This window comes from Carassius auratus, unplaced genomic scaffold (genome assembly GCF_003368295.1).
Source record: "Carassius auratus strain Wakin unplaced genomic scaffold, ASM336829v1 scaf_tig00003761, whole genome shotgun sequence".
In the NCBI taxonomy this organism is placed as follows: Eukaryota; Metazoa; Chordata; class Actinopteri; order Cypriniformes; family Cyprinidae; genus Carassius; species Carassius auratus.
In genome coordinates this window covers 644804-662185 of record NW_020523543.1, presented here as the reverse complement: position 1 = coordinate 662185, position 17382 = coordinate 644804, and the positions used below count along the sequence as shown (strand labels likewise).

Here is a 17382-nt window from a genome sequence, read left to right as displayed (position 1 = left end):
TGATTAGGTTCAAGAACCTCCCCCTCCGCTCCTCCATGCTGGCTGGGGAACGGATACTAAATCTCACACTGCTGGATCTGGGCATGATGGAGTCCTTCTGTCACAAAAATACACACAGAGAAATCCAGTGTTTAACAGGGAGAACATTTCTTCATTTTCTTAGATTATTGTAATGCTTTATTGGGTGGTTGTTCTGCACGCTTAGTAAACAAACTACAGCTAGTCCAAAATGCAGCAGCAAGAGTTCTTACTAGAACAAGGAAGTATGACCATATTAGCCCGGTCCTGTCAACACTACACTGGCTCCCTATCAAATATTGTATAGATTTTAAAATCTTGCATATTACTTATAAAGCCCTGAATGGTTTAGTATTTGAATGAGCTCTTGTTACATTATAATCCTCCACATCTGCTGCGTTCTCAAAACTCAAGGCAATTTCTACCTAGAATATCAAAATCAACTGCAGGCGGCAGATCCATTTCCTATTTAGCACCTAAAATCTGGAATAAACGACCTAACATTATTTGGGAGGCAGACACACTCTTGCAGTTTAAAACAGTCCTGAAGAGCAGAGATGGCTCATGGTTTCCCAGGTTTTTACCTGCTTCAGAGCTTGTCTGTCATTTATGAGTGGTCTGTATGCTGGGATCAGCATAACAAAGATGTGATCTGAGTAACCGAGCTGGGGGCAGGGCTCTGCTCGATACGCACTGGGGATGGTTGTGTAAAAAAGATCCAGTGCGTTTGCTCCTCTTGTTGCAAAGTTCACATACAGATGGAATTTTGGGAGAACTTTCTTGAGATTCACATGATTGAAATCTGCCACGAAACAATAAACAGACCGTCGGGGTGTGCATTCTGCAGTTCACTAATAGCCAAATATAGCTCACTGAGTACCTCGGTAGCTTTAACATTAGCGCTTACGATAGGAAGGAATGTACATGCCGACTGTGAACATTGTTGTAAATTCTAGTGGTAAATAAAAAGGTCTACATGTGACAATCAAAAACTCCACCAGCAATAAGCAGTGACTAGAGATTGTACAGAGTTCTTATTTATGACGCGTTTCCACCGAAATTACCCAGAACATTTGTACCAGGAACTTTTTTCCACCCAGATCTGTTGCTTTCCTGCGTTTCCACCGCGGTGTAAAGTACCGGGAAGATTAGGCAAATAGAGACCGGTGACGTAGGTCTGCGCGCATTTCTCAATACAAAGTACGCTGATTTTGGATGTGCATCCTCGGTAGTGCGGACTTTGTGCATTCGACTCAGGAGTGTGATGTCCGCGATGACGCAAATCCGGTAAATCTGCAAACAGCAGCGTACTTGATAACTTCAGTCAGCTCGCCTCGGCTACTGCAATTTTCCTCTCTGTATATTTACAATAAAACGAAATGGGATATCAAATACCACTGCCTCCTTTCGTTTTCATTAAACATGATAACAGCTCCAGAAATGTACTTAGTTCAGGGAAATGTGTGTATATACAGCAATTACAATGAAACAAAATATTATATCAATTTGCCTTTTTTATTTATATTTTAACATATAGAGAAATTGAATGCAGACCAAAGATAACCTGTTAGATTTACCCAAGACGAATTATATTTTATGTTTAACCACTAGAGACATCAGAGCCAGCGGCACATATCAGAAAGACTAGCCGAGGTGAGGCTGCTTCTCGGCGGAAACAGAAGCACTGAGCTCCTGCTGATCGCTTGGAGCTCACGTCTCCGAGATCGGCGAAAAACATTTTTAAATAGGCGCTGTCTTTATAAATACACACAGATTTGAGTTTTAAACAACTACATTCTCACCTGAAATAATTTTACAATTACATTTCATGACACAATAACAGTAATTTCACAAGTTCACCCTTACATCTAATCTGAAGGCGAAGAGTAGCCCTATTTTGGCGTGCTGTCCTGGGGGAGGGGTCCAGGCCCGGAGCACAGCCCGAACCCAAATAACTCCCCTTATCCCCAATTTGGGATAAATAGATTAGAAGTGAGGAGTTGGGGTGGAGGAGGGATGCCGAAAAACAGGAGGTAGGAAGACTGGATATATATATACACGCTTGTGTGCTATTTAAGATGATTAGCTAAATGAGATGCACCTGTGTCAAATTGGATGATTATCTGATCGTGCTTCTCCCGAACTTTGTTAATAAAACCACATATTTTGAAAATGTTGATTCTGGGGGGGGCATTTTTTTACCCGAAACTTTATTCAGTTCCTGGTTCCTGCGCTGGAAACACACCAAGTACCAGGCCAAAGTCCATAGTTCCTGGGTAAAGTTCCTGTGGTGGAAACATGGTATTAGTGTTGATGTAGACACACAAGCCACATTCATGAGTCTTACCACTCAGATTTTTGTCTGTTGGCACGAAACTTGGTGCGACCATTGAGCTGAATGGCGGCATCTGAAACTCTGTCGCTAAGCAATGTCTCCATGAAAACAAAGATGCAGCGGTCCCTAAACTCAGTCCAAATAGTCTGTTGAAGTTGAACGTAGTCCATCTTATTGTCCATAAAGCAGAAATACATGAACATATATATATTTATATAAAAAATATATATATATAACATGAGTAACATCATCATGTTATTTTTGTGGTGGAGAGCATCCTGACCGTAACATCACAGTGTGGTTTTGCAGTTGTTCGGCCGCTGACCAGAACAACATTGCTTCAAGTCTCCTATCTATGGAGGATATCTACCAAGGTATGGTGCCTTAAGAAAATAACATTAGGAAAGACAACCAGGGCTGGAGCCCTCACTCAGAATATAAAAAAATATTTTAATTATGGAATATAATAGTTTATTTTAATAAAAACTGCCAAATGCATAAGATTTCTAGCATTAACATTATACTCCTATAGCAACAATTTAGGACAGTCTGTTTCACAAAGTTACATTTTAATTGTTACATTTGACACACAAATTTCCCACACAACTATGCAGCTTTACTGAGTAAGCTAAAGGTATGACAATTTTTAATTTTTTATTTATAGATAGAGGGCTAGATGATTGTAGTTGATTCGCTGTATTGTTATTATTTAATGCTGTTCAAGTTGTTCTAACTTACCATAAAATGATGAATCTCTTAAATGAGTAGCAATGAATATGTGTTACGTCAGGAAATCGGTCATAATGAGCATGTGTTTTATAGTAAAACTGGTGGTGACTGTGATATCACTTTTCTGTATTTGTGGTGAAATTGAGGCCTAAGTCATATTTATATCCGGTGATCTAAATTGTGATTCCTGGATGCCATATTTTTATATGTTGGTCTAATATTATTCAATACTTTGCTATCTCTATTTGCTAAGTTTTTAGAAGGGTACTACAATTATAACCCATTTTTTTCTTTGGTACTTCTCCATTGTATTTTAATGTAAATGCATTCGTCTTTGAATGCTTCTCTTCAAACATTATACATCATTCTAAAACATGGCACAAGTTCAAAAAAGTTCCGCTTTTAAAAACACTAGACTCTAAACCTTGCACTTTTTTAATTCCACTGTCTCGCGTTTTTAACAGTCAAAACACGATCTGTGTGAACCCAGTAATCTGAAAGTTGTAGTAGACATGGGGCAGGTTTGTTTATGGTCAGAAAAATACATGAATGGGCCACATGTTTTTACTTGGGGAAATGCCTCATAAAAGCTAAAGTATTCTGTGCTGAGGTTAATACGCTAGTGGCCGAGATGCTGAGAGAAAATACATGAGCCATATATCATTATATTAAAAAATATTGGTAGCCATGAATCACTTTTTATATTGTTAACATTTGTTCCTGAGCCAGAAAATTTCATAAGTTGAAAGGAGTCATCACAACCCGACGTTTTCAGTTAATGACAAGTAATGTTAGATAACGAGTTTTAAGCAACAGGTCATCTGTAACAATTCACCTCGCTTAACTAAATACACTGTATTTTAGCCAACATATTTCATTCAACCTTATTATACTCCTTTATCAATGTTATCAATTTAAAACTACTACTTACCAACAAAGAATATCCAAAAGCAAGAGAATAGGCCATAACTGTCCTTCTACCAGCACACGTTGTTTGAGTATTAAGTGTATTCAACATTTACAAAGTTTAAGTGTGCAGAACTTTCCCCCTTGATAAGACAAACCACTACAAGAATTAGACCGGATTCCACTCATTGACCATACTGTGCTTTCTTTTATTTTATTTTTTTCACATTTTCTGATGCAGTTATCAATCAGCCAGTCACTTATAAAATGTCAAAAAGTGAAACAGGTGAAAAACCTTTAGACACAAAAACAAACACCACTGTAGGAGCACAAATAAATACAATAAAACATACAATGTAGAGCTTTTATACAAAGTGTTCTTTTTAAATTAGCATAAAGAATATCGTAAGTAGACAACAGATATTTAAACATTTATATACTTTTACACTGTTTTATTTTAGGAAATGGTGTCAATGATTTTAAACTCCTACTTTGTATAGCTTTTAATCTAAATATACTCTCTATATAGAAAACCAGATCAAGTCCACAAACCAAACAATAATATTCAGATACAACAAATTTGCAAGGCACTCCACTTTCTCAATTCAAACTGAATTGATTGAGTTGATCAATGAATGACTGAATGAATGATGCGTTTACACTGGGGTGTTAGGACCCACACAGAACACAGGGTGAGCACCCCCTGCTGGCCTCACTAACACCTAGTTTTCTTTGGTTTTCCATAGGTCTCCCATCCAGGTACTGACCAGCTCAACCCTGCTACGCTTCAGTGGGGTCTTGGGCTGCAGGGTGATATGGCTGCTGGATCAAACTAAATAAATTACATAGATGGCACTATTTAAATATTTTATATTAGATTTATTAAGATCTGGCAGTAAACTTTGGAAGATCATTTTTAATCTCCTAAAAAGTTTCATAGAAACATAAAAACAGCAAGAAAACAATAACCGACCCAAGCATTTTAAACAGTATAGTAAATTGTTATATTATTTCTATTTTAAATAAATGTTGGACTATTTAATTTTTAATTTATCAATGAATACTGAAAAAAGTTTTGTTTTTTTTAAGGTTGAACAGGTTATAAAATATTAGACAGTACAGCCCTTAGACTTCTTTAAGGAACTATTAATTATTCTGTTCCTTATTCACCATTTTGAGGAAGACCAGCAAGCACACTGTATACATGGCTAGACATGCAAAGACGTTCAGTGATGTTAGTAAGAGACATTAATGCAGGAGTGGAAAGTTGAAGGTGTTGAAGATGAGGGCTGGACAAATGTTACAATAAAAACCACCTGCGTCCTGATCCTCTTGACTCCTGTTTCACCGCAGACTCACACAGCATCTCTCAACCGTCTGATTCTGAACAGCAGACAAAATGGTGAGTCATAAGAGAAAGACTTCACACTCTGGTAACTTATTTTAAAGAATGAGACTCGAAAATGATCTCACAATATGATCATATCACAATATTTTAAGCCAAAATAAAGTTATTGTTATCACAACTACTTCTATATGGTAAAATCTTTAAAAATGTGCTGTTGATTTGCTAAATTTGTTATGAACTTTGGTGGAGGACTTAGTTCTGTTCCTGTTACAGGACAGTAATATTAAGTACAAATATAAAAAATATTCTGAAGCCTTATATTTTGCACTCTATCAACGGCTAAATACGTATAAATTTACGTAGAACCATTTTTACTTGTAAATCAGATGTTTGGCATTATCAGGGCTATGTATGTTATATTATAGTACTTTTATTGTAGTACTGAAACAAAGTAAACTTTTCTCACACAGTACACTCACGCTTTCAATTCTCATTCGACAGGCTCTGCCCCCTGCGTGCTCATTTCTCTCTTCCATCCGTGTTGAAAATATATGCAATATTATGGTTTTCCTCTTGTTTATATGAATCTGTGTACTGGGTGGACCGGACACATTGGCCACCGGCACACCGCCGGGTCTCACTTAGTCCCGTCTCTCCCGCTAATAATGCTCCTATTTTGATGACATTTTGGGATCTTTCAACAGGAGGGTGAGTAAATAATAACAGAACTGAAATTTTTGAGTAAAATAATACCTGACAAAAACAGAAAGCCAAAGCTTGAACAACACTTAAAATACACGTTATTGCAGTTTTGTATGGTGCCTGGGAGGGGACATGCTCGGTTCACTTAGCTTTGTTGTGGCCACGACATAACTCTTGGGAACGTGATAATATGTAGTGGTCACAAGATATTAATTTGTGGGATCATCATATTATATAGTGCCCACAAGATCATTTTGTCGAGGTAACCCATCCTTATGTCGTGGCCTCGAGATGTTATGTTGAGGGAACAACATATTTTTCTTGTAGCCATGAGTTTAATGCATAAACAAACATGCCATAGCAAACATTATCAGAGATTTATTCATTAATATTTTATCTTGAATCAGAAAATCATTATTTATTAGAAAATATTAAATTATATTAACCATATGCCTTGACTACTGGACTTCATTACATGTGATAGCATTCAAATTAAGTCTATCATGAAAAAATGTTACATAAAGTGCATAATATAAAATATGCCTACAAGAAAACATTATTCAACCTACGGTATTGTAAGTCCATTAACTGATCGCCTTTTCCCTGTAATATTTGTATCATTAGACTATTATTATTGGTTATATTTGTTCTCTTTTTTTGCTTAATTTCAACGCTCTTAATACTTTTGTAAATAATAGCCTTCTGTAAATGCTCGACATGTGTCAAGGTTACTGAGGGAGAGGACCCAAATGCAGCATCGACGACAGATCGCTGTTTTTCAATGGAAAGTTTATAAAGACTGTATTTGCTACATTTGTTTAAGCAGTACACATAAAAACATTTGCAATGGAAACGCTTTACATACACAATCTGTCGTAATAACGAGTCATAAACACATCCACAGCTGTAAATCCCAGTTTAGTTAGAAAGGTAAGGGTCCACTGAACGACATCTCATGAAGCACGTTTAGTCCAACGAAGCAATAACGTTGTAATATGGATCATAATTCCTTTGTTTACGTTTCAGTTCTTCAGTGACAGAACTGTTTGCATCCGTTATGGAATAACTCACGGTCGGAAACTGCATCTTGGTAATAAAAAAAATGGCATGGATTTGTATCGGACAATGTCACAAACAGAATGAGACGATCCACAAGAAAAAATAATAAATGAAGGATAGGTGAATACCTGACCTTGACAGCAAAGGAAAAACTATTTCTTTTAAAGAACAGCTAGAGAGCAAAGCAAACCCTAACTTACACACACAACGAACCAGCAAACACATGAGAGAAATGAGCACAATAAATAGGAAGGAAAGCACAGTTAGGAACAGGAACATAATTTATTATGAATTTATAATTTAGTAGGAAATCCTTTGGGGGTGGGGGCTGTGCCAGGGCTAAGCAAGTCTAGTGATGCCACCGGCATATTTATAAAGTTAATATAATAATTCAATGAAAAATATTTTCTACAATAATATAATAATTTCTGAATTCAAAATAAAATATTAACGAATAAATCTGTAATAATCCCGGGTTGCTATGGTCACACAGGTTTGTTTACTAAATAAACTTGAATTAAAGGATGTTGTTACCTCGACAAAATGATTTTGTGGCCACAACATAATATGATCTTCACACGAGTTAATATAATGTTCTCACAAATTAATCTCATGGCCACGTCATATAATCATGTTCCCACGAGTTATGTTGTGGCCACAACAAAACTAAGTGAACCGATCATGTGCTCTCCCGGGCACCGTAGTTTTGTACCTTGAGAAGAGTAAATATAATGAGGTATCGTTACACTCCCACACATTATCCAATACTATGCAAGCTGAGTAAACAAGCTCGAGAGAGGGGACTGAGGGCAGTGATGCCAACTCATTTTCAGGGAAAGTTGCTCAAGGAAGCTCGATTTGTTACTAAATGGCATTGTGATGTCATTGTGCAATGATGTCATTATCTAATCATGATGCAAAATTGTCACAAAATCAAATCTTAGCAAAGAATATATTTTATAAATGTTAATTGTGATTTGTTTGTAAAATAGACATCCATCTACATCCATGAAATAAATACCATAAAACTAGTAAACAGGTAAAACCACATTCTGAACTATTATACTTTTAAGCAGTGTATTAATAAAATACAAAAATAGCATACTAGCTAATGAAAACAAAAATAGTTTGTGAAAAACTCTTTTCACAAAAATAGCTCAACTTTCGGCTTACAGGATTACAACAGATAATGGATAATATCCTGGAAAGTTACTAAATAATAACGTTTTACATTTTTCTAGATATTTTTCTTACAGTGTAATAACTGATCAACAACCGCAGGTACAAGCTACTAACGAGGTTATATGAATTAATTAATTGTTACATTTAAAAAACTTTTCCTCTTTTGGTGTATTTTAGATGGTAAATGTGTGTTAATTTATTGTTTGAGTCACTTATCATAAGTTAATACATTTTAAAAGAAGCTACATTTGTTGCTGAGTGCTTTTGGAGGAAAAAGTTGCAAGGATTAGGTTCGAAAATTGCTAAATTGGCAAAACTTTAGCCAGATTATTTACTTGTTTTTAGTAGGCTTATTTAAAGTGACCTGTTAATAAATTGCATTTTTTAAATAAGGCTTATTTAACATAACCTGTCGATAAATGTGTGTGTGTGTGTGTGTGTGTGTGTGTGTGTGTGTGTATATTTAGATATATATATATATATATATGTATATATTTTTCCTATTTGCCAAACATAAGATTTGAATTTAATTCTGTGCATTTTTGAAGGATTGCTTATGTTTGTTCTTCATGGCAATATCTGACAACACTTCTTAGCCAACACAATCAAAAAAGGGCACAGTTCATTGCTGAGACCACAGTTGGCAAGAAACCCATGAACTTCAACTATTTATTATGTTTGATAAATATCAAAGGGCAACATTGTAAATTGCAGCTTGGAAAAGATAACCGCGTCACATGTACACAAAATGAAACACACTTTCCAGCAGTAACATCTGTGGGAACCAGTAAAAGAGTTCCTTAGCTAAATTTTGCTTAAGGCCCCAGAGAGGTCTGGACCAACTCTTAACGGTTTACATTAATACTAGTTATTTAAAATGCTTAAAGGCAGAGTAAGCAATTTCTCAAAATCGTGCAGAGTAACAAAACAAACTTGTAGCCAATCAGCAGTAAGGGGCTCGTCCTTGCGCCAATCGTGTCTGGTGTACAAAATTAATCGTTGTCTGGGTTGCGTATGTATGTGTGGGGCAGAGCTATCAAAATCAGGGCGAGACCAGAAATGAATTTATTTTAATTTAATTTATTATTTATAAAGTAATTTATAAGGCAGATACAAATGAAAACAACTACATTTTTGTTTTTTCAAAATCCTTTGTTTTGCTGAACACAAACGAAGATATTTGGAAGAAATGTCAGTGACCAAACAGATCTTGCCCACCATTTACTGACATAGTAGGAAAACTAAATACTATGGAAGTCAATTGGTGGCCGAGATGTGTTTGGTTGCCAACAAAAATCTTCCTTTGTGTTCAGCAGAACAAAGAAGCTTATACAGATTTGGAACAACGTGACTGCGAGGAAAGGACAGAATGTTCATGTTTGGGTCAACTATGTCTTTAAGGCATTTGTTTTTCTAAGGTAGAACGTTTGCGTGTCGTAGCATCATCTTCCTCTGCCTGCTTCATCTTTGTGTTCAAGGCGTTCAGGATGTGAACACTGTGTGTCTTGCTCAAATGACTCAGTATTTTTATGACAAGTAAGTACATTTGTGCTTGAAGTCGATGATTGAATCAATATATTCAGTTTGAACCATGAATGTGGTTTGATTAACAAAATGCACATGGAACAAGGTAAATACTATAATGTTTTATGATAACTGAAATAACCTTATGATGTTTTATGTCTTTCAGTGTCCAGCCAAAGACCGGACAAGGAACTGATGCTCAGTATGCATTATCAATCTATGTCCCACCGGCTCATTGTGTAGATAAACGTGCTACAATCGAGAATGTGTTTGACAAGGATGATGCAGCAAAAGTGAAAATGCTTCTCAATAGAGGTGACAAATGTGAACTTTGCACAAAGCAACAAAATGTAATAGCTTCACGGCCAGTTAGAATAGATAAAAAAACAACAGAACATGCTGAGCATGTTCTGCTCTATCCTGTTGGTAACTCTCTCATGGACAAACTTTTAGCAAAGGCAAGAGACCAAAGCTGTGTAGTTTTTTATTCGTACAACTCGCCTTGTGTGAAAACATGCCTTAAGAGTGCAGACAATATTCTGGAAGGCCTTAGAAATTGGATCAATAAAAGAAAAATAGAAGGTCAAATGAATGCCTTTGTCTTCCAAGAGATTTGGCAGAAGGACAAGGACAAGGATCTCCAAACAGAATTTAAAAACATTGATGAGATAGTGCCTCTTTATCGGTGTATGAGAATCAGTAATGTGATGGAATGCAAGAAATGTGTGAATAATAACGTTGTGGATCCCTTCTGTCTGCCCAAAAAGAAATTCTTTTTGGAATCACTAATTGAGGAAGTACTTTTCCTTTTCCAGGAATTGCTTACATCAGTGATCAAACTGTGATGTGTTATTAGTGAATTATTTTCTCTTCATTACTTTCATGGAGATCATTTATTTTTGCTCAGCAAACACATTCAACTATCTACGCAATCTTTGCCTGATAAACGTATGTAATCACGTATACTTTGAGGCATTGCCATAGTATATACTGTGTAACGTACACTGTTTTTGCAAACAATAAATTCTGCTCACGCATGTCTTGTTGATTTCCTCTTGACTGGCTGATTTCCATTGAAATTTCCATGTATCTGACCACTCTTCACCAGCAAGTAATATTTCACATTGATCCTGCATTTCTCTTTGATAGTTGTAGAGTGTGTTTTCATATTTTCCAAACTCTTGTATTTCTGGGAAATCATCTTAAATCGAATTCCTCATATATGTGCTTTGCAGTTATTTCTACAGATAAATGTTGAAACAGATATAGAAATCTTGCCAATATGTTCATTTAATTGCTTCCACCATTGAAAAAAGAAAGAAAAAAAGAATTCAAATTCATCTGGTTAAATCTTATTTAATTTTTACAGTTAGTGGACCAAATATTTGTGTATTTTTTGTCAAATGGATTCCTAAATATTTAAATGATTTTATATGCCATTTTAACAAATATTTATTTGTAATATTTGCAGGAGGATTATAATTTTATAAAATTATTTCTGTTTTCTCAATATTTAATTTATATACAGAAAAAGGTGCCAAAATTCTGAAATTGTTTCATGAGTTGAGGTAAATACTTGGTTGGGTCTCCAAGATAAATCAGTATTTCATCCGCTTAGCAAGCTATCTTAAGCTCTACTTCTTTTATAATAATGCTTTGAATTGTTTTACCCTGTCTGATGCTTTATTTACAAAGGCTCCCAAATAGAATGCAAACAGGAGGAGACCATGGGGATCCTTGCCTGGTGCCTCTCTCCAATGTAAATGACTTTGATAAATGACCATTACAGTGGCTAATCAATCCAATGAGCAAATCGATGAGAGACTAAGACAGGGACTTTATGCACTCGTGACGCATAAAATAAAACATTGTTGAAGAATAAACCTTTTATTGAACAGACCGATGTCTCTTGATGTTACAGAGTTTAGTGGTCAACAAAGAATACCTCGTCCTTGCTCACCCCCTTCCCCTCTTCTCAATCAGTGAACAGGTGACTATTATTCACATTCCTACAAAATTCTGTGACCCCCCACCATGATCATGTGACAATCAAAACATTACCTCATTCATGTCTACTACATTCCAGCCCCTAATTACTATCAAATAATGATTACACTTTTCAGTTTATCTTTGTCAAGCTCATAAAAAAAAAGTCAGGTAACAAGTGAAATTATCCATCTTCTGCTTCGGCCTGTTCAGACAGTTGCTTTTAGTGTTAATTTGCACGTCGCACAAATGCTGTTCTGTCTGGAAAAGTTTGAATTATGCATCCCATAAGCCAAGAGTTTCGAGGTGCTGTGTTATCTACTATAAGCACTATGACTCCTAATTTATGGTTATGTTTGATTCTGGACCATTTCTGATGTTCTTGAAGCTGCGGTAAGTACTCCCTAACCCATCTCTTCCAGAACAATTCTGACATGTACTGTACTTGTTTCCACCATCTACGAGCATCTACTTGTTTAATTCTCCTGGTGGTAAAGATTGTGAAGTCCTTAAAAGCAACAGGTGGTTTGGTGTTAATGCTTCCAAGTCACTGTAGTTTGTGAATGGTAAGGTAATTGGATGACTATTAACTCTGTAAGGTCTAGGGTTTTTTGGGGGGTTCTGTAGAAGTTTTGTCATGCCCTGACATTTGTGCATTGTGCATTTGTGTTTTTTCAGGTGCCTAACCTAACCTAAACTAACCCTAACCCTATAAACACCTAAATGACTAAAGTCTAAATTCACTGTAATCAGCACAAACTGGGCTATAATAATATGTGAGCAGCATGTATGTACATGATTCTGTTTTTGAGAAGAAAAATGTTATGCGTGGTTCGTGAAAAACTAAAAATGTTAAATCAAGTGAATAAGGCCATAAAACAAAGAACATTGGTTCCCGGGACTTTTGAGAACTGGAGCTTGTAGCCTATAATTTTTCTTTGTAAATCATGTGAAAATCATCTCGCAGAAAACAATATATTGATTTACATTTTCTAAGATACTTTTTGTTGGTAAAAGTCATATGCGAGTAAGCATCAATTCTCATGAATATCATTGTCATTTACTCCTGAGAAGACAAATGCATAATGAGCTGCATAATGAGCTGCATAATGAGCCTTTCAGTCAGCTGTGTGTCACTGAGAGGGAGGAGTTACAAGAAAGAATGAGAGAACAAAATAAATGTATATAATGTTATGTTTGTTTGTTTTTTGCATCATTGCTCCAGTCACACAATCCTTCAGAAATCCTTTTAACAATCTAATTTAAAAATAATATATTGTTATTATTATCATTGCTATTATTATTCATGTTAAAAAGCTGAGAATATTTTTTTTCAGTTTTTTGGAGGATAAATTGAAAGAACAGCATTGTTTGTTACATACATACAGTCACAAAGACAACACAAAATCTACTGACAACAAGGGACAGACAGCAGAGAATATAAGGGAGTATGGGAATAATTGACAGGTGAGGGCAATCAGCTCGTGATACATCGGAAATGCTAACTTGTGCAGCGATGAAAAAGGCTACAAATTATTTTTACAATAGTAAACGACCAAATTCCACCCATCATCGCAAAAGGATGCAATAACCTAGACACAGAGATGTATAAAGTACTAGAGACCCATACTTGAGTAAAAGTACAAGTGCTCTATCAAAAAAGTGACTTGAGTAGAAGTTGAAGTGCTCTTTAAGCACCACACTTAAGTAGAAGTACTAAAGTATTCAACATTTTTTGTACTTAAGTATTGCAAGTAGTCTATTTTAAAATTTACTATTTAAGAACTGAAAGTAAAAGTAGAAGTATTGTGTTATGTAGCTATTAAAGGAAGTAGTCAAAAGTTTGAACATATTGTTTTTACTATTTCAAATGATTAACCTAAAGGACAATCACAATTCCTTTGACTGTAACTTCTTGTAAACAAAAAAACGGTTACTAGGGTTAGTTAGCCCAATTTGCAAAATGATGTCATTAATAACTCACCCTCATGTTATTTCAAACCCGTAAGACATCAGAGGGTCATTTAGAATTTTTTGAAGCATCGAAAATACATTTTGGTACAAAAATAGCAAAAACTATGACTTTATTCAGCATTGTCTTCTCTTCCGTGTCTGTTGTAAGACAGTTAAAAACAAAGCAGTTTGTGATATCCGGTTCGCGAACGAATCATTCGATGTAACCGGATCTTTTTGAAACAGTTCACCAAATCGAACTGAATCGTTTTAAACGGTTCGCGTCTCCAATACGCATTAATCCACAGATGAATGAAGCTGTTAACTTGTTTAATGTGTCTGACACTCCCTCTGAGTTAAAACAAACCAATATCCCGGAGTAATTCATTGACTCAAACAGTACACTGACTGAACTGCTGTGAAGAGAGAACTGAAGATGAACACCGAGCCGAGCCAGATAATGACTCATTCACGAGTCAAGAACCGTTTCTGTCAGACGCATCTGATTCGTGAACCGAGGAGCTGATGATAATGCGCATGTGTGATTTAGCGTGAAGCAAACCGACACACAGAGTCATTTTCTGGCTCGGCTCTCTGTTCATTTCTCTCTTCACAGCAGTTCAGTCAGCAGTCTTCCTAATCGCTTGATTCGCTCAATGATGTGCCAGCTTCATCAAACCTGCCATGCCATCTACAGTTCTGGCAGTGGTTTGTAATGGAATTATTCGCAACATTTTTATAATTGTAACGAGTAACGATGCAGCACAAAAAAAAATAACGGAGTAAAAGTATTAAACTCAGCGAAAATATGTACCGAAGTAAAAGTGGAAGTAGGAGAAAAAAATAATACTCTAGTAAAGAACAGATACCCCCTTTTAGTACTTAAGTACAGTAGTGAAGTAGTTCTACTTCGTTATTATACATCTCTGCCTAGACATCACGCAAGTTTATTTTTCAAAAGTATCTTCCTTTTATTTTAAGACGAGAGAAACAAACAAACAAAAAAAACGATTAAGCATCCACCCTAGATAACGCATCTCCAATAATATTGTCTATTTCCCGGACATGCACAATTTGGAGGTTAAACGGTTGAAGCAGGAGACTCCAGCGCATTAACCTTCGGTTCGAGTTGTACATTTGATTGAGGAATTTGAGTGGATCATGGTCAGTATAGACCTTAATTGGATGTACCATAGAACCTAAATACACTTTGAAGTGTTGAATAGCTAGAACTAAAGCCAAGGTCTATTGCTCAATAGTGGAGTACTTTCGCTGGGCAGAATGAAATTTCTTAGAAAAAGAAACTCACAGGATGGTTTACATCGTCTACCCCTAACTGTAAAAGTACGGTACCAGCACCTACGTTGCTGGCGTCCACAGCAAGCTGAAACGGTCTGTTAAAGTCTGGCGCAGCCAGAGAGCCAATTATCCTCCCCGAGTGATGGTGGCTTTTCTGAACTCACATTTTTCAAGATTAATTGTGAGATTTGCATTGGGATAACCTACGGAAAAGCTCTAGAAGTTGTGTTATGTGCTCAGACCAGTGTGTACTATAAAGGACTATATCATCCAAATACGCCTCGCAGTTTTCCATCCCAGCTAAAACAAGATTTACTAATCGCATTCCGCATTCCAAAGGCCATAACTTTATGATGCATAAATGCATTTGGGATCACGAAAACTGATATTTGTTTTGCTCTTGGTGTAAGGGGCACTTGCCAGTAACCTTTTAAGGTTGTCGATTTTAGTGACAAAGGTGGCCGAGCCAACACGGTCCACACAGTCATCCATCTGCGGTAATGGATAGCAGTCTGGTAGAGTGATGGCATTAACACATCTGTAGTCGGTACAAAACCTGTATATGCCATCAGGTTTTCCAACTAAAAGGCACAGGGAGCTCCAAGGGCTAGAGCTAGGTTCAGCAATATTATTCCTTATCATATACTCAACCTCTCGTTGCAGAATAGTACGCTTTTCTGGATTTATCCTATATGGGTGTTGTTTAATCGGGCCTTTATCACCCACATCTATATCATGTTCCAGAACTGTTGTCACAGTCGGAACATCTCCGAATAACTCAGGAAAATCATCCATCACAGATAATATGTCAGCGATTTGAGAGGGAGTTAAATGTGGTAATCGATTTGCAATGACCGACAGCATAGCAGAGTTTTTAAGTCTACCTTCAATAACACATCTCGATGGAGGGGTCTCCACATCATCATCATCTACGAGTGAAGGCAACACAGAGGACTCAAGACCGTGTACGATAAGGTTACACAAATCAGTCTTAACCGCTTTACGCGTATAGTATGGTTTAAGCATATTTACATGACAGATGCGAAAATGTCTTTGCTTGTCGGGGGTTGAAATTACGTAATTCAAATCAGATGTTTTCTTTTCAACGGTATATGGTCCACTGAATCGTGCCTGGAATACAAAACCGGACACGGATAAGAGAACCAACACTTGGTCTCCAGGTTTAAATGAACAGGCTCTTGCCTTTCGATCATACCAAGTTTTCATGCCAGTTTGGGTCTTTTCTAAGTTCTCTCTAGCTAGTTCACGAGCTCTGTGTAGGTGGGTGAGAACATTGCTTATAAACTGTAATGCGCTACGAGAAGTAGGCTTGCTCATCCACTGATCTTTAAGGACACTCAAAGGTGTGCGAATGTCGTGAGCAAACACTAGCTCTGCAGGGTACGCGCTAGAAATGTGGAGCTTAATCTGGAGCGACTTCATGACCTGGGAGAAGACACGCGAAGTAAAATTTGTTCCTTGGTCAGTTTGAATGACTTTCGGTAGTCCCACAAAAGCAAAGAACTTTAATAGAGCCCTGGTCACAATTTTAGCTGTGATTTTTCTCAGAGGCACTGCCTCCAGGAAACGAGTAGCAGTACACATAATTGTTAATAGATACTGATATCTACTTTTCGACCGTGGAAGAGGACCGAAACAGTCAATGATTACCCTCTCGAAAGGCTCACTCGCGGCAGGTATGGGGTACAACGGTGCAGGTGGAATTATCTGGTTTGGTTTACCACTAACCTGAACCTAATTTATTTTTTTATTTTTTTACAAACACAAATAAATATATAAGCACTCACCTAAGCAGTTTAACTGCGATCAAGCTACAAAGTAGCAAATATCTAAAGTGGTCAAACGAAAAGCAGTGTAGGAATACAATACACTAATACACTAGTACCTCCAAAGTACCAGTGCTCACTCAATAGGCAATATGCCACAATATACTACAAGCTATACAACTAAAATAAAAGGTATTCTGATAAGCAAAAATGTTGTCCAACTTCTCTATCTAACTATACACACACACAAAAACAAAACGAAAAATCCTAAATACCTATACAGTCTTCAGTGGCTAACTCAGCTCGAGGCCAATCACGTGCCCCCTCCTGAGATATCCACCAAAATAAAATAAACAGTGGACTAAACAAAAGCACAGACAACCATAGTTGCCTACCAGAATACTCACCGAAATGTTGTACCTTTCAAAAGTTCCACAATTCACACTAAACACTAAAGTCCGACTTAAATTAAATTATTAATCCCTGACGAGCCCCCACTAATGTTACGGGGGCATGGACACCACCCTTAACATCAAGGAGAGACGCACACAGGT

General features: G+C 36.7%; 1 protein-coding gene across 1 annotated transcript; it reads left to right on the top strand.

Annotated features, from left to right (window-relative positions):
- Positions 1 to 9706: 9706 nt before the first annotated feature.
- LOC113070332 (uncharacterized) lies at positions 9707 to 10663 on the top strand. Its single transcript, XM_026243598.1, has 2 exons — positions 9707 to 9815; positions 9970 to 10663. The coding sequence occupies exons 1-2, from the start codon at positions 9793 to 9795 to the stop codon at positions 10646 to 10648; spliced, it is 702 nt and encodes a 233-aa protein (XP_026099383.1). The 5' UTR covers positions 9707 to 9792; the 3' UTR covers positions 10649 to 10663.
- Positions 10664 to 17382: the final 6719 nt, after the last annotated feature.

What these genes read in the sequence shown, in the direction of transcription:
- LOC113070332 (XM_026243598.1), top strand. Translation starts at nt 9,793, where the DNA reads ATGACTCAGTATTTTTATGACAA. An exon ending in ACTCAGTATTTTTATGACAA is followed by an intron (nt 9,816 to 9,969) that starts GTAAGTACATTT and finishes TATGTCTTTCAG; the next exon opens with TGTCCAGCCAAAGACCGGAC.